This window comes from Salvia splendens, chromosome 15 (genome assembly GCF_004379255.2).
Source record: "Salvia splendens isolate huo1 chromosome 15, SspV2, whole genome shotgun sequence".
Lineage (NCBI taxonomy): Eukaryota > Viridiplantae > Streptophyta > Magnoliopsida > Lamiales > Lamiaceae > Salvia > Salvia splendens.
In genome coordinates this window covers 539748-561101 of record NC_056046.1, presented here as the reverse complement: position 1 = coordinate 561101, position 21354 = coordinate 539748, and the positions used below count along the sequence as shown (strand labels likewise).

The 21354-nt window shown below is 37.1% G+C and overlaps 4 protein-coding genes and 1 pseudogene across 6 annotated transcripts; 2 read left to right on the top strand and 3 right to left on the bottom strand.

Annotated features, from left to right (window-relative positions):
• The first annotated feature begins 1304 nt into the window (after nt 1–1304).
• Nucleotides 1305–4115, top strand: LOC121769157 (protein MANNAN SYNTHESIS-RELATED 2-like). Its single transcript, XM_042165868.1, has 6 exons — nt 1305–1600; nt 2073–2196; nt 2268–2338; nt 2702–2787; nt 2903–3479; nt 3579–4115. The coding sequence occupies exons 1-6, from the start codon at nt 1499–1501 to the stop codon at nt 3855–3857; spliced, it is 1239 nt and encodes a 412-aa protein (XP_042021802.1). The 5' UTR covers nt 1305–1498; the 3' UTR covers nt 3858–4115.
• Nucleotides 4116–4900: 785 nt separating this feature from the next.
• LOC121769437 (60S ribosomal protein L7-4-like) lies at nt 4901–6975 on the top strand. Of its 2 annotated transcripts, none has more exons than XM_042166238.1 (7): nt 4901–5017; nt 5409–5586; nt 5667–5764; nt 5853–5910; nt 6302–6381; nt 6457–6559; nt 6646–6975. In XM_042166238.1, the coding sequence occupies exons 2-7, from the start codon at nt 5410–5412 to the stop codon at nt 6859–6861; spliced, it is 732 nt and encodes a 243-aa protein (XP_042022172.1). In that variant the 5' UTR covers nt 4901–5017; nt 5409; the 3' UTR covers nt 6862–6975. The 2 variants fall into 2 exon arrangements, with proteins under 2 accessions (XP_042022172.1, XP_042022173.1); XM_042166239.1 differs by having other exon boundaries at nt 4916–5041.
• Nucleotides 6976–8488: 1513 nt separating this feature from the next.
• LOC121768565 (bZIP transcription factor 53-like) lies at nt 8489–8824 on the bottom strand. Its single transcript, XM_042165100.1, has one exon. It carries the CDS (start codon nt 8822–8824, stop codon nt 8489–8491), a length of 336 nt encoding a protein of 111 aa, XP_042021034.1.
• An 852-nt stretch (nt 8825–9676) lies between these two features.
• On the bottom strand, nt 9677–14180 carry LOC121768564 (annotated as a pseudogene).
• Nucleotides 14181–15219: 1039 nt separating this feature from the next.
• On the bottom strand, nt 15220–20122 carry LOC121769364 (E3 ubiquitin-protein ligase DA2L-like). Of its 2 annotated transcripts, none has more exons than XM_042166151.1 (9): nt 19460–20122; nt 18501–18552; nt 18326–18371; nt 17995–18076; nt 17740–17881; nt 17563–17665; nt 17275–17341; nt 15694–16280; nt 15220–15611 (listed from the first exon to the last, which is right to left on the bottom strand). In XM_042166151.1, exons 1-8 carry the CDS (start codon nt 19649–19651, stop codon nt 15702–15704), a joined length of 1263 nt encoding a protein of 420 aa, XP_042022085.1. In that variant the 5' UTR covers nt 19652–20122; the 3' UTR covers nt 15220–15611; nt 15694–15701. The 2 variants fall into 2 exon arrangements, with proteins under 2 accessions (XP_042022085.1, XP_042022084.1); XM_042166150.1 differs by having other exon boundaries at nt 15220–15615; nt 19460–20119.
• Between the last annotated feature and the right edge of the window lie 1232 nt (nt 20123–21354).

Sequence of the window (21354 nt, the reverse complement as noted above, 5' to 3'; positions counted from 1 at the left end):
CAGTCATGCGTCTAGTTCATGACTCTATATTGTAAAAGATACGGCGTCCCAAGTTATTTGCACTCTTTCCATTTTTAGTAAAAATTATCACCTACAGCCGCAATTGTTGACTTTGCTATACACTCATTCCTTAATCTCCGTGCCGAAAAGGAAATGTGCGAGTAGTCCGGGACGGAGGGAGTATTATTTTGGCTTCCAATTGCCTAATCTCTTGAATTCTTTAGCTTTTGGTGTTCTCCAGAAGTGGTGAGTTGTTCTTAACCTTTATCCTTTTTACATTCTTCCGAGTGGTGTCGTCTTTAGCTCAATTTGGTGTTGAGGGTGGTGGTTATTATCTGTGTATTTCGCCTTTCAATGAAATAGCAAATTGCAAAGGCAAAAGGCTTCAGATTTGAATATATGACTCTATAACATGATCTTTTAAATTTTTTATTTATTTATCTATTTAAGAACAACTCTCTTATTCAAAATGGTATGCACAATAATTTTATAATTATTACAGATGATCGTTTGATCTTTTATTTATATTAATATAATAGATTAATAATTATTAATATATACATTGAACTATTTTAATATTTTTAAAATTAAGTAAATTTTCAGGGAATAATCCTTCCACACAAATAATAAAAATATTCTTTTCCCGATAGTTGTTATTGGGTATAAAATTGAATTAAGTAGTTTCAACGAGTTTAAAATATTAAATCATAAAAGGCCCTTTTATAAATCCTTTGGGCCGTTATTAAGTTTTGGACCAAATAAGCCCAAGATAAATTTATAGTAGGAGTATATTAATTATCAAGCATAAGGTATAACTTGATTTAAATTCATAGTAGTTATTAAATTATTATGTAAATGCTATTTTTAATTTTTCTCATTCTTTAATCTGTTATAATTGAGTACCTACTAACATTGAAGATTAGGTTGATTAGGTAGCTGATGATAACGTGAAAAGGTAAATTAGTTGACCAGCCACCCAAATTTGAGCTGAAATCCAAGTATTTATATAAAAATACTATAAACAGATTAAAATTTCAATATCAAATTGAAAATATTGTGTGAATTTTCAAAATTCTTTCAATCAAAACTCTTTTAATGAACATTATATATTAATATTCCGATTTATTTTTTGTAGAAAAAAAGGAAAGTATCCGACAAAAAAAGAGATACTAATGCTGAGATTAAGGAGGCCAATCGTTTTCGGAGAACTGTCGGTGGTCTCTCTCAGTGGAAAAAAATACACACACTGGAGGTGCCACTGCGCGTATAAATCTATATATACAGCCTACACCATGATTAATCAATCACGACGTGGTGATTATTCAAATAAATAAGGGTTTATCGTATTGATATAATTATAGATAGAAACATAAACAGAGGCAGAAGAAGACGATTAAACTACCGTTAAGCGCCAAAAAGGATAAAGACACACTGCTGCTCTACTCACTTTCATATCTACTGGTAGAGAGAGAGAGAGAGAGGCTGAGATCTGAAAGCAATGGGTGTGGATCCGAGGCAGGTGCTGGCGGGGGTGCTGACGGTGACTATGTTTGTAATGCTCGGCGACATGATCAAGCGCGACCATTTCGACACGGTTCAGGTGTGATTTTGATTGTCAATTGTGATCATAGTTGAGTTACTGTTTGATTTGATTGCTTGATCTATCGTTGCAATGGCGTGAGCTAGCTAGTTATGTGATGTGTGTGTTGATTGGGTTGAGGTGTTTTGATGATTAGATATTCGTGATTTGGAATTTATTGCAGATTTCTGTGGTGAATTGAGTAGTTAGGTGTGGATTGGATTGAGGTGTTTTGTATGTTGATTTGATTTGTGATGTATATTTGGAATGATGCATTAGATTTTTCGATTTTTGTCTCGATTTAGGGAGATACAGATCATCATTGACTTTGATTTTGCTATGTGGTGATGCACTTGAGAAGTGTACTATCAAATAGCGGTTGAAAATTGGAATTGTGGAAACGATGCTTTTGCTTTTATAGTTTTTGTTTTGCATTTTGATGAAAATGTATGTCCTTTTTTCTGTTCATGTGCTGATATTCCTCTTTGCACAGCCAGCTGTTCATGATACGAGCAAGGCTGTGGAGCATACGATTGCTAGCGTTGCAAAAGGGGCGGATGGGCCTTGGAAGGAGGATGGTGTGACGTTGAAGCCGTGTTGGAAGAAGGAGGTTTTTGGTAAGCTCATTAGATTTCTGAAAGATTTGGAACTTTTTGTGAATGTGTCTTACTTGATGTTTTGGTAACAGAGGAGGCTGATGAATCACTAGGGTATGTCACCTTCTCGCTCACTAACGGCCCAGAATACCATGTTTCTCAGGTAGCTTCGTATACTTAGCCGGAGACCTTGATGTCTGTAGTTACATAATCAAATTCCCATATTTTTTCGTACTTTCCAACCCACTCAATAAATGCATCAGTTATTGGCATTCATGTTGAGGAGTCAGCTTCTATATTTGAAAAGGTATACCATTAACTAAACCATTGCTTAAACTGGTAGCATATAACTATGATAGGTTGATGTGCTGTAGTTATCCTGGATATAGATTTATCAGGATTAATTTGGCACCCATATTAAATGCTTCATGATTTGCAAGTATTGGGGATTCTGCTGCTTCTCTGACAAAAAGCTTCATTTCTTCTTTTCTATTGCTTGCTCATTTCTGGTTATAATCTTCATCAGATTGCTGATGCTGTAGTTATTGCAAGACAACTACGAGCGACACTTGTGATCCCGGATATTAGAGGAAGTGAACCCGGTGATAGAAGGTAAGATGATGAAGCACAAATAGTTTCATTGTAAACTGTTGCATGCTTGGAAGATGTCAAAAAGTACTCCATATACTAGCTGAAATATGAATATTGACTTAGTACAGTGTTTCAGGAACTTCGGTGATGTCTATGATGTTGATAAATTCGTTACAAGCCTCGATGGAGTGGTCAAAGGTGTCAAATCTCAGCCTAAGATATCAGCTCGTAATCTTGCAGTAGTGAAGGTCCCTAATCGCGTTACTGAAGAATACATTGCTGAGAATATCGAAACAGTTTTCAAAACCAAGGGAAACATAAGGCTCGTAACCTACTTCCCATCAGTTAACATGAAAAAAGATAAAGAGAGGACCGACACGGACTCTGTTACGTGTTTAGCCATGTTTGGGACGCTGGAGCCTCAGACAGAAGTCCGTGAAGTTGTTGACTCCATGATTGACCGCCTCAAGACCCTCAGTAAGAAGTCAAACGGACAGTTCGTGGCGATTGACTTGAGGGTCGATATACTTGAGAAAAAGGGTTGTCACAAGAATGGTGGCTCTGGATCCAAAAGTTGCTACAGTCCACAAGATATAGCTTTCTTTTTGAGGAAGCTGGGCTTTGAGAAGGATACCACGGTGTACGTGACCCAAACGAAATGGCATAGCAGCCTCGATGCTCTGAAGGACTTCTTCCCAAAAACTTATACAAAGGTATGAATTTCATCTTAAAGAAGCTCATTTGATTCTTGATCTAGATACAAATTTTGATGGTACATTACTTTTCTTTCCTTTCTCTTTAAACTGATGTAGGAGTCCATAATGCCCATGGAGAACAAAGAAAAGTTCCTGAACTCGGACACTACTGAATTCGAGAAGGTGATAGACTACTACATTTGCTCGGAGAGTGATGTTTTCGTTCCGGCAATATCCGGGCTCTTTTATGCCAATGTTGCCGGAAAGAGAATAGCTTCCGGCAAGACTCAGATACTTGTGCCTGCGGATATTCCTACCCCGACGGCAGCTCCGGAAGAATTCATATCATCTTACGTGACGAAAAAGAACCACTTTGCGTACTCATGTTTTTGCTAAGTGTTCAAGCTTTGGGCAATTTTCCCATATACCATGTTGGGGAAAAGGTTTGTTTTGCAAAATGTATTTCAGTTGTTTCTAAGTGAGGCGCTTTGTTGTGATGTAAGAGATAAAAGAGACACTTAAAATGATTTATTGATACACTGTATATTTAAATGTATCTAATATCACATCCATGTTGGATATATTCATTTACAATTCATTAATTTTGTACTCCATATTAAATTTATTGGATCTCAGTTAAAGTTGAGTGCTTAATCAGTTATTTCGATTCTAATCGAATTGAAAATGTCTTATTAACAAACTACATGTACACTTCGACTATGGAACTAGAATCACACTATTGTGGCGATCAACATTAATCATTTGACACACTCATTCTGTCCCTAAATATGAAATATTTTTCTTTTTAAACTATCCCACTTAAAGTATATTTTTCTTTTTAATTTATAAAACAAATACTTTATATCGATGGAAATATTATAATAGTTAAATATGTAACCATAAAATAAAAGTATTATTATGATTATAGTGCTCCACTTAATATATATTTTTTAAAAATAAAAATAATATCATTACTTAATTTATAAAACAACATTACATAAGATCTTATTAAACAAATGCTTGAGGTGTGATCCGTTGCTAATTTTTCTTAAGTTGTTAACTTGTTAACTTATCAATGCAATGTATTAAAAATATCAAATATTTTAATACATTACGTTGACATTGGTATTTAAATGTCAACACAAATATGTATTGACATTTTAATGTGATCGTGTTGACATTTTTAATACATTATGTTAATGAGTTAGCAATTTAAGAAAAATTAGCATTTTAACGCATCCCACTAATACTGTATATAATTATATCGAAGGGAATATTATAATCGTTAAATATGTAACCATTTAAGCACCCTCAATTCTAGTGATCCTTTGCTCGATGTAAATATGAAAACTTAGGGATTCATTTATGAAAGCCCAAACTAAGCCCAAATAATTTTGTGAATAGGCCCAACAAAAGCTAAACAGTTGGACATGCTAACCCTAGTTTTAATATAGCTGAAGTGCTGGAATCAGTCTCTCTCTTCCCCACCCCCTTACCCACCCCACGCCACGCCACGCCACGCCACGCCACGCCACCGGGCTTCATCGAACGCCACCGTAAGCTCATTTCAATCTCTTCACGTAATTCTCAGTCTGTTTTAATTTATAGCGTGTGTATATGAATAATTGATTGAGCTGAACAGATAGATTTATGTTTCTCCGTTTGTACATTTTGTGAAGGTTGTGATTCACTCTGATTTTAATGCGGGTATTCGTCTCCATATAATTTGTTTTAGTGAAGTAGAAATTTATATGTAGCTTTATGTTGATGATTTCTGGTTTTGTTTTGATCATAGATTTTATAAGGCTGTATTTTTTATTTGCTGAAATTCTAAATTGAATATTGTACCTATTAATTGGGGAAAAGACGAAAGGAAAGTGTTATTTATGCATTGGCTGTTGTTAGTAATTGGAAGAAGTGAGGAGCTGAGTTTTGGTATATGTGTAGGATGGCTGAGAAGGGAGGACAGATTGTTCCGGAGTCTGTTTTGAAGAAACAGAAGAGAACTGAGGAATGGGCCTTGGCCAAGAAGCAGGAGGTTGCAGCTCTCAAGGAAAAGAAATCGGCAAACAGGAAGCTGATTTACAACAGAGCTAAGGAGTACGCCAAGGAGTACGCAGCACAGGTGCTTTACGAGAGACTTGCTGCTGTGGTGTATGTTACTATATGGTCGCTTCTTAACTTGTTTCTTTTTGTTGTGCTTAGGAAAGGGAGCTCATTCAGTTGAAGCGTGAGGCGAGGTTGAAAGGAGGGTTCTATGTGAACCCAGAAGCTAAGCTGCTGTTCATCATTCGTATTCGTGGGTATGTAGGTGTGTTATATGGAGTGGTTGGATTGGTCTTGTATGATTGATATAGTCTAACTTACACATCTTCTGGCTTGATCACTCAGTATTAACGCGATGCATCCAACGACAAAGAAGATTATGCAGCTGCTCCGTCTACGTCAGGTGATGACGCATCTCTTTAATGTTCTTTTACATTTCTATAAGATATTGGCTTCATGGCCGTTATTATCTTTAGTCAGTGTTTATGATCAATTTCTTGAGGTTGGCAATTAGATAGGTAGCTTTTTTGTGAAATTTTAGTGACAGAACTTACTGAAAATCGGGCACTTCATATTATGTTACAGACTTAAAGTTCCCTTAGTGATTCAAGGAATTTATTGTCCGCACTGTGAAAGCTAAGAATTGTTGTTTTCTGATACTGATTAATGTGCATGCTGATCTGATCGAGTGTTTATATATCTCTTGTTCGACCCTCTTTTTGTTTTAGTACTGTCCTTGACTTGTGATCTTATTTCACGCTATGACACTGATGAGTTCAAACTTCTGGATACAGATTTTTAATGGAGTGTTCCTAAAAGTTAACACGGCAACAGTGAATATGCTGCACAGGGTCGAGCCATACGTTACTTTTGGGTAAACTTCTGAATACCATGGACTCTCAACAGTTTGTTTATCAAGTATGCAGATCAACTAGATTCACTCTCTCAGGTACCCCAACTTAAAGAGTGTGAGAGAATTAATATACAAGAGGGGGTTCGGTAAGGTCAACAAGCAGCGCATTGCATTGACAGATAACTCAATCATTGAACAGGTTTGTTAATTTCCATTTCTGGGAAGAAAAGCTTCTACATTAGTACTGTTCTTTATGTATTTCACCAATGCTGATTTATGTTACAGACACTTGGCAAACATGGCATTATCTGCATTGAAGATCTTATCCACGAGATCCTGACGGTTGGCCCTCACTTTAAGGAGGCTAACAACTTCATCTGGCCATTCCAACTATCGGCCCCCTTGGGTGGCCTCGAGAGGAAGAGAAACCACTATGTTGAAGGTGGAGATGCTGGCAACCGTGAAGATTACATAAACGAGCTCATTAGAAGAATGAACTGAGATTGAACTTAAGAATGAACTGAGATTGAACTTAAGAATGAACTGAGATTGAACTTTAGAATGAACTAAGTCTTTCTATTATTACATTTAAATACATTCTCTCTCTTAATGGTACGATTTTGGGCTTGTTTTCTGCATAATTTTGTGATAAACCTTTTATTTGACCATCTATTGAACTGGTAGACAGGACAAATATACAAATATTTTTCAGTTTAGGAGATATCTTGTTATAATGGATGAAACGTAGTGTAAGATTTGGCTTTCCTGATTATGAAAATAGGATTCGAATATTTTAATGGATCTTAACCAGTAGTTGTGATTTGGTGTCAATACACAAGATTATATGGAAATACAGTTAAAATTAAAGAGTACTAATTTTAACTAAAATTAGAAATTTTGTGATTTGTTTATCCTAATTCCTAAAGGATGACATTGACAAGTAGCGCTCGAAGTTTTTGTTTTGTCCTAATAAAAGTGGTTTGTTTTACTTTTTTCAGTCGTTCCATTAGGCCATCCAGAATGGGGCGCCCTAAGTATTTTACTGTTGTTTTGTTATTTAATTTAAATGTTTTCAAATATATAAATGCAAACTTATTAAAAAAACACAACGATTAACTAAAAGAACGACAAAAAATTCATTGATTAAAAAAAGGTTACACGAGTTAGAAATTTAAAAAAATGACTATCCTACAAAAGCCCCAACTTCCGGCTCAACTCATCACTCCACCTCTGGAGGCGCTCGGCATGAGCCGGATCCGTACACTTCACAAAATTTTCGAATTAAAAAAAAAGAACTAAAACGCGTTGCATCACCCACGCCATCGTCCGCGTCGCCCACAGTGGGCGGACGATGACGCAGATGATGCCCTATCGTCCGCGCTTCGTCCGCCCCATTGTGAATAGCCTTAAATAGCTCATTCAGAAAAGCTTTTTACACAAGATTACAAATTTATTGAACTCTACTACTAGTTTATGTATCAAACACAAGCTTCCCCAAAAGTAAAATGCTACTTTTATTAGAACCAATGAACTATTTTATTTTGCATTAGAATCTTCACTCTTAAAAATGTTCAAAAATGTTTTGTAGTAATTGGGAGAGAGATCAATATAAAAAGTTCTATTTCAGTAAGAATCTTAAATCATCCATTAACTAGTACTCCCTTCGTATCAGATAGTTTGTCACACTTCCTTTTTCGCATTCATTTTGCAAAAATAATATTCCATCTGTCCACGAAAAATAAGACACATTTGCCATTTTTGTTATCCACGAAAAATATGGCACATTCAAAAAAAGAAAAGTATTCAACAATTCTCTCTTACTTTTTTCCCTTCTCCCTTACTAATAATATGAACCCCGCATTCCACTAACACTACTTCTCTCTTACTTTTCCCTTCTCTCTTACTTTATCAATTCTACGTTAAAATCCGTGTCATTCACAAAGTGCCCTATTTTTCGTGTACGAAGGGAGTAATAAATAGGTAAAGTTGAGAGAAAGTAAAATAAGATAAATAACAAAATATAATAACTAGTAGCAAAGAGAAAGTTAACAAACTAAATAACAGACTATGATAAGAACAAAGATAGTTATCTTCCGTAAAATGGCGTTGACCCTAACATCGTAACGTATCAGGGGCAGACTGAACCGGGCTGGAGCAATTCACCCGGAATCTCAATGGCGAGGCCGGTCACCTTAGAGATATCCTGAAGCAATGAATTAAGCCACTTAAGGCGGTCGGCGAGTTCAGCCATTCGAGCCCTCAGCACATTATTGTAGCACTCACGGACGAAGTGCTTCCGAGTCACGGCTTCAATCCTCTGGCGCAGCTTCTCATTTTCCTCCTTCAGCAGGGCCTCTTCTCTGATCAGCTCGCGCACCCGCTCCTGCTTATTCGTCCGAAGCCTTTTCGCGGATTCGCGATTGGACACCCTCCCATTGCTCGTGCTTTCAGCATCACTAGCCATTCCTCTTAATGTAATGATCAAGTAATGTTTAGTAGTAGTAAATGTTAATGATATAATATTATATATATAGGGATTGAGATTGAATGATTCAAGGAAAGGAATCAAAGACTAAAATAAAACGGATACTGCTTAACAAAATTAGGTTTTGATTAATAAGCATTGTCTCATAAACTTATCAGAAACGTATCTCATAAACTTATCCGAAACGCGTCTCAGATGCTGGTAAGGAAATAAAAATAAAAAAACAAAATCTTTACAAAATTAGGGTTTGATTCATCAGCATGGTCTCATAAACTTATCAGAAACACGTCTCAAAAATGTTAAAAAATGCTGTGTATTATAGTGATTAATAATAGATGGATATTGATTCCCATCACAGGAAAATGAGTGAGCTGGGTTGGATATAGATCCCCATCAGAGATTCGGACGATCAAGTTTCTCTTGGGCATTTCATCAAACAGGTTTGAGTGCATAAGAATATCCTTTAATGAGTAACCGATCATTGATATGTCATTTACATCCAACAAATCCACCATCAACACTGGAGAAATATCGTTTCCCCAAATTCATGATTTACGGTTACAATATTATGTGGCGTTGCATCGAACACTTGAGCACTTCTTGCAAACCGAGATTCTGCTGAACATTTCATCGAACAGTTAGAGTGTCTCTGGGCTGGAGAGGTTAATTTGATAGTATTAATTAATACTATAAAATATGAATCACGTGATAACTTTGTTAATTCATTTTTTGTAATATATTGATAATTGTCTGCATACAATAAATTAATACGTGAATCGTAAAGTAAAATCATTTTATTAGAAAATTGAAATGCATTTGAAAAGTCCAAAATATTACACATCAACTTCCAGATCCAAAGAAACAGATTGGAATCATTTTTTATTCGAACAGAATCAAAGGCTTATTCAGCCACACAAAACACACGAAGAAATGGAAATCAATCAAGTCGGGGGACGATCTTAATACCACCAATTGTGACAGCGTCGCCGTTGATCGTCGGAACAATGGTGACGGCAACGCGATCATCATCGGCGATATTAATGTTCTCATAGAGCTCCTTCAATTTCAACCGTAGGTTTCCAGTGCTCTCCTTCGCCTTCACCCTGTGCCGCAGCTGCGTAAACGCCCCGGCATACTCAGCCCGGTCGACCTCCTCGGGCTTCTCGTCCTCGTCGTCGACGAACACATCGAACTTGATGAGCTTGGTGTTGTCGGTGACGATGTCCTCGATCACGAGGACCTCGTCCGCCTTCCCCTTGCTTGGCTTCGCCACAACCACCTTGTGATACGTATGAGAAATAAAGTAAGAACATTTGATTCGACATCAGTTTTAATGCATAATTGGTAAAGTAAGAGACATATAGATAGAAAAAAATTTTAAAGTATGGTTAGTGGAGAATATATCTCACCTTATTAGAGTGAAAAAAGTTTCTAAAATTAAAATGTTCAGCTAATAAAGAAAGAAAGAGTTCAGACAAAATAGCAGTAGTATAAATTAAATGAAATGGAAAATATATTTGTATCACCTTGACAATCTTGTTGAGAGTGAGAGGGAATGAGGTCTTGTCCGGAGCCTGCGCCGTCTTGGCGAGGTTCCGGATATTGGCCGGAACCGCCCTCTTCTGCGGCCGGTAGTTCATCCACGGAGTATTGCCCGGTTCATACTCGTATCCCATTTTCTTGTAGTCGAGGAAGTCAGCAACAGTGACGCGGACGAGATTCTTGTTCTCGTCGTAGAACATGAAAGCGGATTTCAAGAAATCCGTGTCGGTGATGTCTTTCGAGTAGTCGGCGGGGATGTCCTTCCAAAGGGTCCACATCCTGTCGACGTTAGCGTGGTGGCAGTAGAAGAGCGGGTCCCGCCCGGCCGAGTAGAAGTTGCCCATGTCCTCGTGGTACTCGTTGTTGGGGTCCCCGACAACGAGTAGTTGTGGGGGGCGTCGCCGTCTCGGTAGGGCTGGCCCATGGCGGAGGCCGGGTGCCGATCATTTCGTTGTACATGATGGTGAAGTTGTTGTTGATGAGCTGGATCGGGTCGGTGATGCCGCTCCTCAAGGTGAGGTCGACGACGGCGTTCGGGAGGTGGTCCCGGTTGCGGTTGGCGTCGTAGGCGGGGGTGCCCGGGATGGTGAACATCTCGGGCATGAACATGCCCCGAGGGTTGTCCCAGTTCCAATAGGGTATGGCGAAGGTGGGGTCGTCGATGAGGCTCCCGAGGATCCTCTCGAAGAAGAAGAGGTACCATCGGTGGAACGGGAAAAAGAGCCAGGAGTTGTGGACCTTTGACAGAATAAAAAAATTGTTGGTAGGGACTTTATTCAGTAATACTACTAATGAGATGGATTATAAGTTATAGCAGAACATTTTCATAAAGGCCCATTTTTTTATTTTTTAAAATTAACTCCTATATAAGGGAGGAAATTACAAATAAACTCTTCTACTATAGATAGGAGGAAATTACAACTGATGAAAATTACAACTGATGTGAAGAGGGCTCGAACTCGGCACATCTTGCAATAATATGTAAGTCCCTTGCCGCTAGGACAAAGGCTCCTTAACATATTGCGATTTTATGATTTTGGTCCAAAACATTATCTTTTGAATTATTCGGTCCCTCACAAATAAAAACGGGTTACATTTGGTCCGAATTTGACGGAACTATTAAAATTTAACGGTCAACAAATCTTAATTCGATTTGACCGGATTAAGTTAATAATTATGTTTTATTAATGTCTAATATTTAATTAATCCAAAACTAAAAAAATAAAAATTTTAAGTTAATAATATTTATTACAAAAATAAATTAAAACATAAAATGTTTTAACAAAATTAAAACAAATGAACCGACGCCTCTTTCTTCACAATTCCTCATTCAATTTGTTAAACCAATTTGTTTACCATCCGTCATTGAAGAGAGCAGAAGCCACCATTCTTTTTGTTAAACCAATTTGTTTACCATCCGTCATTGAAGGTATACTTCATCCACCCAAATTCGAGTTCATACTGCATCCACCCATAATCTGTAATCAACCTACTAATCGAATAAATCGAAGCAACCCGAATTAAGAATCGGATATAAATGAATCAAGAATCGGCCCAGCGTCAACAGTGTCTTCGGGGTGGAATCGGGGCTGTTGCGGCGACAGCGTCGAGCGCCCAGCAGCAGCGCCGCGTTTCCGGCATTGCGCGGACACGGAGGACGGCCCTGACCGGCGATGATTGCCGCTTAAATCAGTCGACTGGTGCAATCACGAAGTCTATCCTGCAGCGGTGAATTGGGCATCTTGTTTGAGAGAGAGGTTGACGATACCTGAAGGAGAGGGAGCTCAAATTTTCTGTTCAATTTTGTGTTGTGATTTTCTTTGAGGGCAGAGGGATCTGAGCATGTGTTTCAATTTGGGGGTGTTGTTCAATTGTTCCATTTTGTTAAAAATAATTTCAAATAAAATTATAATTTTTTGGAAAAGAATAAAAATTCACTTAATCCGGTCAAAATCGAATTAAGATTCGTTGACTGTTAAATTTTAACAGTTCCGTCAAATTCGGACCAAATGTGACCCGTTTTTATTTGTGAGGGACCGAATAATTCAAAAGATAATGTTTTGGACCAAAATCATAAAATCGCATTATGTTAAGGACCAAAATGAACCTTTAGTCTTTCATAAATTAATAATATAGAACTATATCAGTTTAAAAATACATTAATACTGCATCAGTTTATATCATAAAATATATCAATTTATTTACTCAATATTAGTTTGTTGATTCGGAAATATCAGTTTAGGGTCCTGTTAGGTTCAGATTTTTTAGCTTAATTGAGAATTGATATGCATTTTCAGCCACACGATATTTTCGAAATGTCAACTGCAAGTAGATTATGTCAACTAGGGGTATTATAGTCATTTCATTTCTAAAATGGCGGAAAAATAAGTTGTTGACACTTTATACAAGTTGTTGACAAGGTGTTGACATTTTACTATTAGTTGTTGACATTTTATATGCAGGCTATTGACCTGTGTTGACATAATACCCCCTAGTTGACATAATCTACTTGCAGTTGACATTTTGAAAATGTTGTGGATGAGTGGCTAATAATGCATCTCAATTCTCAATTAGGCTAAAAATCTCAATTGATCACAACCCTATCAGTTTATGTCAATATCTCATTTTTAAAAAGCTAATTACTCCCTCCATCCCACAATAATTGTCACTCTTTTCCATTCCGGTCCATCTCACAATAATTGTCACACTTCATTTTTACCATAAATGGTAAGTTGATCACACATTCCACTAACTCAATTCACTCACATTTTATTATAAAGCCAATATAAAAGTGGGTTTCGCATTCCACTAACTTTTTCAACCAACCTTTATTTACATTTCTTAAAACCCGTGCCCATAATGAGAGTGACAATTATTGTAGGACGGAGGGTTATATTCTAAAACTAGGAGTGTCATACTTAAAATACTCCCTCCGTCCCGGATAATTCGTCTCACTTTGACCGGACACGGGTTTTAAGAAATGTAATGAAAAGTAAGTTGAAAAAGTTAGTGAAATGTAGGTCCTACTTTTATATATTAGTTTTATAATAAAATGTGAGTAGAAATGAGTTAGTCGAATATGAGGTCCACTACCAAAAATGGTAAAAAGTGAAATTGGACAAACTATATGAGACGGACCGAAATAAAAAAAAATGGGACAAATTATCTGGGACGGAGGGAGTAATATTTTTATTATTTTATTTCCTTATTAGTAACTTTTTAGAAAAATTAGTCATTTTTAAATTTAATTTAGTTAATACTACTAGAGATGGTTTCTAACAATTTCAATACAATTAAAAATTAGAAAAATAAAAAAATGGTAGAAGCTTAAGCCCCTCCAGTTTGCTACTAACCTAGATATCAGTGCCAGGGTGGTCCGGCTGATCGTAGGGCCCATTGCAGTAAGCGCAATGGATGTTGGCCTGATCGTAGGGCCCATAGTCAGACTGCACGTCGGTGTAGGGCGGGCAGCAGTTGACGTCGAGGCTCACTGTCTGCCCGTCCTTGGTGGTGGTGGCGCCGGTGGTGTCTCACTTGCTGAGGTCGGGAGGTAGGATCGGGTCGGCTCGGGCTCTCTGGCCAGAGATGAGGTTGCTGGCGCCGTACAGACCGCCTAACCCGAGCAGCATGTTGCGGCGGTCTATGCCGCCGCCATCGCTGCTGCTGCAGGAGATGTTAAAGCGGTGGCTCCTCCGTGCATTGGTGGTGGGGAGGTGGGAGGGTTTGGGGGGGAGGGGTGGCGAGTGCCGTGAAGGAAGATTGAAGAGAAACCATGGTTTGGTGATGCTTCCATTGATGAGGATGCATGTGTTTATTAATAGGTGTGTGAATTCCATATTTTAATTGGGAGTAATTATGATATTGATTGCTAGGTTTTAGATACACTGTTTGCACTTTGCCACTCGCCAACCAAGTCTTCATTATAAATAGTCCAACAATAAGAGATCACATTATGGAATAATGTACATAGTGACTTCTCTTATTGCATGCAGACTTATAACCTTATAAACAGTGAAAATATAATTTGATTAATTTTTTGGTTGTGTTTTCAATAGGCTGATATCTGTAGAACTTCAAATGAATTTAAAACTTACAATAGTATTATTACACTATATATAATAAGAAAACTTCACTTATTAAAGAAATACTTAGTACTTAAACAAACTTTTTTTGCAAATTTTAGAAGACCTTATAATATCTAGGGTTAGTGTGTTTCCATTGCAAAATGTCCATATGTGAAAATTGATTAAAATTTGGTTATTATATGAAAAATTTATATATATATATATATATAAAACTTTGTTTATTTGCTTACTAAGATTCTGTTTGGAAACTAATCCGTTTTGAATTTAAATTTCAATAGTTCTTATTCTCAATTTTGAATTCTTACACATTTCGATGATTTATTATTTTGATTTTATATAAATCATTACTATGGAATAAATTAATAATTACTTATAATTTAGAAATCAATAGGCTTTGAATTAATTAATGAAGGAATTGAAATCTGACCCGACCAAAATAACAATTGATATAAAAATAAATTGAAAAGTTGACTTTTAATGTAGATACTATTTTCCCTTTATTTAGGAACGGCTAGATCTACTGTAGAATTTTTAATAATTTAATTCACGCATAATACCTAATTTTTGAACTATTGAATTAGGTGCAATTAATTATTGCATTATTATAGGCATATACAAACTCAGCCCGGCTCACTTTATGTGGGCTTGGGTCGAGATGGCCTCAACCTGACAAGGAGTTGGGCTACGACGGTCCACTTCGAACATCAAATGAGAACTACCAATGTAAAACACAATTGCAACCAAAAAGAAAAGAAATAAAATCACATACTAAAAGAATCTGCCTGTTTGAACAAGAAAACCTACTATTCCTTCCCCATACATATCTAATCAGCAGCATCTCCATACCAAACCACAAATTCAAAGACCACTGATATACTTGTGTGTGTAAATCTATATGTACAATCACTGCATCCATCTCCCAAGAGATGGCACTGTTTCCAGCCAGATAATCGAAAACAACGGCCTCAAGTTCGGAATTAACGTAGTAAACTCTCCCTATCGAGTCCTCGGCTGTGCAGCCAAACATGGAGATGCTCACAAGATATTTCTCTAGGTATGAGGAAAACGAACCCAATGAACGATAACCTGTGATTCACACGGTCAACATCACGACGTGCGAGCCACCCTCCAGTCCCAGCCTATCTATGAAGACAAAAGTGCAATCAGCAAACATATTCTATCTACTAAGCAGTTCAACCGAAGAGGTTTCGTTTGACTGACCTCACGAGCTAGTGCCAAGCTACTCCCGGAGTACTAGTCCTTGCTCGAGCCTCAGCCAGTGAAACAGCCATGGCTAACATCATTTGCTCCTCAAAACTCTCGGGAATTATTGATCCTGCGACAGGTTGAACGCTGTTGTGGTTCTCGTCTTCCTGGGGGACAGAGGGACTGCCAGCATCCCCAAATTCATCAGAGCCTCCGTAACTAGTTCCTACTTCAGCCATTTGAGATCGATGATCAGCCCATTCTCCAGCATCCCCGGTCATTGCCAGCTGGCTGTCGGGTGATACCATAGTGCCACTCTCTGCGGGAAAATAATTTTCAGATTCCTGCCCCTCACCGTTGGAATACTTGCTGCTCCCAGACACGTTGTATTCAGACATGTCAGCGCCATAGCTGGTAGGGGTCCCTCCGCTGACCTGCTGACGTTCAGCAAGGGCTGCGATAGCGCAAGCAAGACCACCAGAGGGGGACGACGATGATCCAGCTGCCGGAACTATTTCTGCTAATGAGCTGCGATTGTCTACAATGTATTCTCCTGACTGAACTGCATCACTGTAAGATAGATCTTGATGCCTCCCATTTTCCTATATAATCATCGAGGACATACAGTTGAAAACTCAAGTGAGTATATCACATTGCCTTATTAGTGTATCCCAATTCAGGATCCAATATACTAATCAGACCCACATGAAGATGTACCCGAATTAACAAAAGTGAAACATTCCCAATAAACCAAAAACTAATTCTTAAACAAAAAAAAATCTTGAAATGAGAGTTAAATTTGTGTTGAAAGTAAAGCACGTCGTTGGTTTTCGTGTAAAACTAAGAACAGATTTGGATGATTCATTCAAGGTATATAGGTTTGAAGATGAAAATATGAAGCAATAACTTCTTTCCTTATATATATATATATATATATATATATAGGAAAATGATCAATACAAAACTTGATCTCAATACAAAATCCAGACCAAATCCTAACCATGAGATTTGACAATCCAATGGTCAATAATTAAACAAAAACACGGAGGGTCATTGTAAAGCAGTTTTAGATCATATTATAAACTTTGGATTTGAGGTCATGTTAAGATCATTTCATGTCATCCTTACTATAATGACGTAAAAATAAGCTTACAATGACCTAAAAATGACTTATGTATGCTTGGTTCTGCATTTTTGTATTAAGAATGGTTTTGCATGAATCAAAACCCTATATATATATATATATATATATATATATACGTTCTCATGAAAGGATGTCCTACCAAGAAATTAGATTTGCCATGATTTTACAATGTGGGCTCCATTCAAATGGTTCAGTTGTATACTGAAAAACACTAGTAATTAGATGATTGAAAATATGAGTTTGGGAATTGTGTATATAGAAGGGACGGGGTATATTTCAGTAGATATTGGATTTCATAATCATGCATTGGAACTCCATAATGGCATGGAACTAGAGAATATCCAAGATTGGCAAATACGTATGGTATAGTATATACAAATAATGCAGAGCTCTGGCTCCTCAAGAGCAAATTTATGAGATTAATTGTAAACTGAAATGTCGAAAAACAGCACCTGAATAGACAGCCAAATTGCTTCCATAACCATGATGTCCTCAAGATCTAGGTCAAATTCATCCTCCCTGCATTCAGATTTAAAAGAAAATTAACACATGAAATTTCTGTCACATGTTCAACCATCCACTAAATCTCTAAGTAGCAACCACTAATTTCATAGTTGCAGGTTGGAAAAAACCATATGATAATCAGGACACTTTCTGAAAATTCCAAATGTGCGAATAACTACAAATAGCAATGGGTTCTTCTAAATAGATCAAGCTATCAACAAGAGAAATGCCCATACCTAGTCTGCCTTTGGCGTTGTGGTGGTCTTATTGCTGAAGTTTCACTGGACTCATGTGAAGCAGTAATTTCTTCAGATTCTATAGCAGAAACAGAAGTGGGCGCTGTGTACAGGAAAAGCACAATGATTACACGAGCAAGAAATCAATATATGCTGCAAGCAGCTTAGATCAGTTACCTTGGGTCGAGCGATATTCAACCTCAGTTGGTGCTCTCATACTGCTAGACGAGCTTATTTCTCTTAGTTTCATAAACTTTTCTTCATCCTGAATTTCTTGATGCCTCATCCTTATTTTGGCCTCAATGACTCGTTGTTCTTCCTGTAGGTGCAAATTATTGTGAACATTTCAGTGATGACTAATGAGTGTGTTCAAGACTACCAAAAAACCTAGCAAGTTAACACTGCAGATCAACAGTAAACCACCACTCTTACAAGTTGTTCTATGCTTTTCTCCTCCTTCGTCTTAACACCTCGGTATTCCACAGCATAATTTGAGGTTTTGCAGAATGGACACCTTTAACAGTTAAGACAAGCACAAGCTGAAAAACTTTACATGTAACAAATTCAAACACAACTTTCCTTGAGCAAATACAGTTATGATATGTTTTTGATTGTCTCTGTGTGTGTGTGTTCCGTGCGGTTTGACTCAGTTAGGTGTAACATCCAACTCATAGACATGCAATCTCTCCTTTCCTTTTCTCTGTTTCAAAGGGAACAACACAAACAACTCTGACCAAACTGAAATCTATGAAACTAAGGATACTGTGTAGGCCGCGTCGAATTGGGGGTCTTCATCTGCAAAAAACACTCTAAAAAAGAGGGTGCAGTTTAGCAAAATAAAAAAACACAAGAAAAAAATTTGAACATTCGTCACTTAACAGGACAAATAAAAAAGGAAGACCATTTAATTGAACTAAGAAACAAGCAAGAATCTACACCTGTACAAATGCCCTTCGTGCAGCATCTCGACCGATTAAGACTTGGATAGTACTGAAAACACCCAACACCAAGAAAGATATACATTAAACAACAGGCATCATCTCGCATAGAAAAAGACAACTTATCACACATTATACAAGAAACACTACAAACAATCGGTCATCATGACTGAACAGCTATGGCAAAATTCCAAATTTATAGATCAAAGCAAGTATTGAAACATAATCCACTTATTGTTTCAAACTATCACCTAACTACAACAAGGATAACAATCAAATTCAAGTTCCCCATTAACAATTCATGTAAACTAGTTCATTCCATTCAAAACCAAGAAGGATATGCATTAAATGACAGGCATCTCACTTAGAAAAAGACAGGCTATTAAGCATTATATAATAAACGCTACAACAAACTATCATTCATCAAGACTGAAACAAGTGTCACATGCCTCCAAATTTATAGATTAAAGCAATTGTTGAAACATAATTCACTAATTGTTTCAAGCTATTACCAAACTATAATAAAGATAACAATCAAATTCAAGTTTCACCATTAACAATTCTTGTAGACTACTTCAAATTACAACCTACTACGCATTATACCAGAAACGCTACAGCAAACCATCGGTCATCAAGACTGAAACAAGTATCACACAACTCCAAATTCATAGATGAAAGCAACTATCCAAACATAATCCACTTATTATTCCAAGCAATTACCCAACTATACAGTAATTATAACAATCAAATTCAAGTTCCATATCAGCAATGCTTGTGAGAAAACCTTTATCCAATTTCCATTACATTACACATTCTTAACTCTTTTCAAAAGAGTCAATTTCCCCAATTTCATCCTAACATAATCCCACTACATTTTCATTTCAGAGAACCAGAGCAGAACAAAATAAAATCAAACAATATCTCTACAAATTAAAAGAAAAAAAATGAAGAACACAAACCAAGAAGCAAATGGGGCACTCCTCGAGGTCACAGGCAGAATCATCATCACCAGGGTAGCAAGGCGCCAGCTTCGAGTCAAGAATCAGCTTCCGAAGCTTCTTATGATCCACATCTCTGTGTTGGTACAACCCCTGAGGCCTAGTGTACTTCTCATCAACCACCTGCCTCCTCCTCCCCAATTTATTCCCCATCACCAATCCCTTTCAATTAACTCCCAAATATCTCACAATCCCAACTAAATTCTCACTGTATCCAAACATAAACCTCCAATTCCACTCAAGATAAACACCAATTTTTGAAAGAATCCAATCTTGGGGCAAGAACAAAACTGCCCCGGTTTAAATTCTCAACTATACACAGGTAAATTATGTGCGTTACATAATATTCCAAACGGAGAGATGGAGGGAGAAGATGGAACAAGATCAGAACTTTCTCTGTTGATATCTGTGTTGTTTTGCGTGTGTATCGATACATATACGTGCCTTGTGTGTGTATATATCTACTAGATTCGTGTTTATGCCATTAATTAAACAAAATTGAAAATTACTGCGGAGAGAGAAGAACACAACAGAGACGTCGACATATACATATATATTTTTGAATTTAATTCGTCATCTGATTTTGTTTTCTTCTACTTTGGATTTTCCCTCTCACTCATTATCAGAAAATTTAACACTAATAATGTTCCATAAAAAAGCACACGAAAGTTTCGATTTTTAACCAATTAATTTCCCTAATTGACAAAGAATTAATTTCGTAATCATGTGTATTAAGATTCTATTTAATGAGTGGGAGTGCAATGGACAGAAGCAAAGGGGAGGAGTGCAATAGCCGGAAAGAATCGAGGACTTGAGAATAAATAATAAAGTTGAAGAATATATTCCTTTTTATTCTTTTCTTCTTTTATTCTTTTGAATTTTTTTACTATATTTTTATTTGTGTTATTTTTTATATGAAGAATGAAGATAAGTTCACCTCCTATCACACTTCTTGTTCAATCAATAAGTCGGAATTTAAAACATCATTATTATAGGATAAACATAAATCATTAGACATTAGAGCATCTCCAATGGCGGCGTCGGCACCGGCACGCCGATTTTTCGCGGACGCCGGTACTGACGTCGAACCATTGCAGCCGGCGTCGGCGAAATCGGCGTCAAAATTGGCGTGCCCACACCGATTCTTGGACTGACGCAGATTCTCACGCCGATCCGCACGACGCCATTGTAGGCCCCGGATCGGCGTCATACCGACGTCAGATTTTTATTTTTTTTAAAATTTTTTGAAACAATATACATACGCGCTTTGGACGTCATTTTCATTCCGCGTATATGTGTCGTATATTTAATTCCGTATTTTTTGTGATTATTAATTGTTTATTTTTCATAATTGAGTGATGTGGTTGGGCTATTGCATGTCCAGTTGCATGTCCAGATGATGTGACAGAATGATTTTAGTGCTGATGATGTGGCAGTGACAAGGCTATGGGAGGGCTATTGCATGTCCAGAACCACTGGAGATGCTCTTAGGACATGTTCAATGCATGGCCTTGGTATATGCGCTGAGGGGGGTTAGCAAGGTGAGCCGTGGACCGGCCATTTATGTAGAGTATAGTGTGATCCAGACCGACTGAAACTAGCCCCTCACATTTATCCATGCACTACAATTAAAAAAAGGCTCGGGACATTTTTTAATGTTATTAAGGACACTAATTTGTGTGCTTAACTATATCATCAACACTCTATAAAATATCCTTATTGTTGGTGTCTCAACTAAAATTAGAGAACATAAATAAAAGCATACTAAAAAACAAAAATTAAAGATAATTTGTTCTCAACTTATGGATATTTTCTTTTGCATCATATATTATGATTATTTTAAAATAAATTTCAAA

Excerpts from the sequence above, each read along its gene's own strand:
- LOC121769157 (XM_042165868.1), top strand. The coding sequence starts at position 1,499 with ATGGGTGTGGATCCGAGGCAGGTGCTGGCGGGGGTGCTGACGGTGACT. Across the intron at positions 2,197-2,267 it reads TTGGAAGAAGGAGGTTTTTG|AGGAGGCTGATGAATCACTA; the intron begins GTAAGCTCATTA and ends TTTTGGTAACAG. Across the intron at positions 2,788-2,902 it reads AGTGAACCCGGTGATAGAAG|GAACTTCGGTGATGTCTATG; the intron begins GTAAGATGATGA and ends ACAGTGTTTCAG.
- LOC121769437 (XM_042166238.1), top strand. The coding sequence starts at position 5,410 with ATGGCTGAGAAGGGAGGACAGATTGTTCCGGAGTCTGTTTTGAAGAAA. Across the intron at positions 5,765-5,852 it reads TTCATCATTCGTATTCGTGG|TATTAACGCGATGCATCCAA; the intron begins GTATGTAGGTGT and ends TTGATCACTCAG. Across the intron at positions 6,560-6,645 it reads ATAACTCAATCATTGAACAG|ACACTTGGCAAACATGGCAT; the intron begins GTTTGTTAATTT and ends TTTATGTTACAG.
- LOC121768565 (XM_042165100.1), bottom strand. The coding sequence starts at position 8,824 with ATGGCTAGTGATGCTGAAAGCACGAGCAATGGGAGGGTGTCCAATCGC.
- LOC121769364 (XM_042166151.1), bottom strand. The coding sequence starts at position 19,651 with ATGGGGAATAAATTGGGGAGGAGGAGGCAGGTGGTTGATGAGAAGTAC. Across the intron at positions 17,666-17,739 it reads TGAATATCGCTCGACCCAAG|CGCCCACTTCTGTTTCTGCT; the intron begins GTAACTGATCTA and ends TCCTGTACACAG. Across the intron at positions 17,342-17,562 it reads CAACGCCAAAGGCAGACTAG|GGAGGATGAATTTGACCTAG; the intron begins GTATGGGCATTT and ends ATCTGAATGCAG.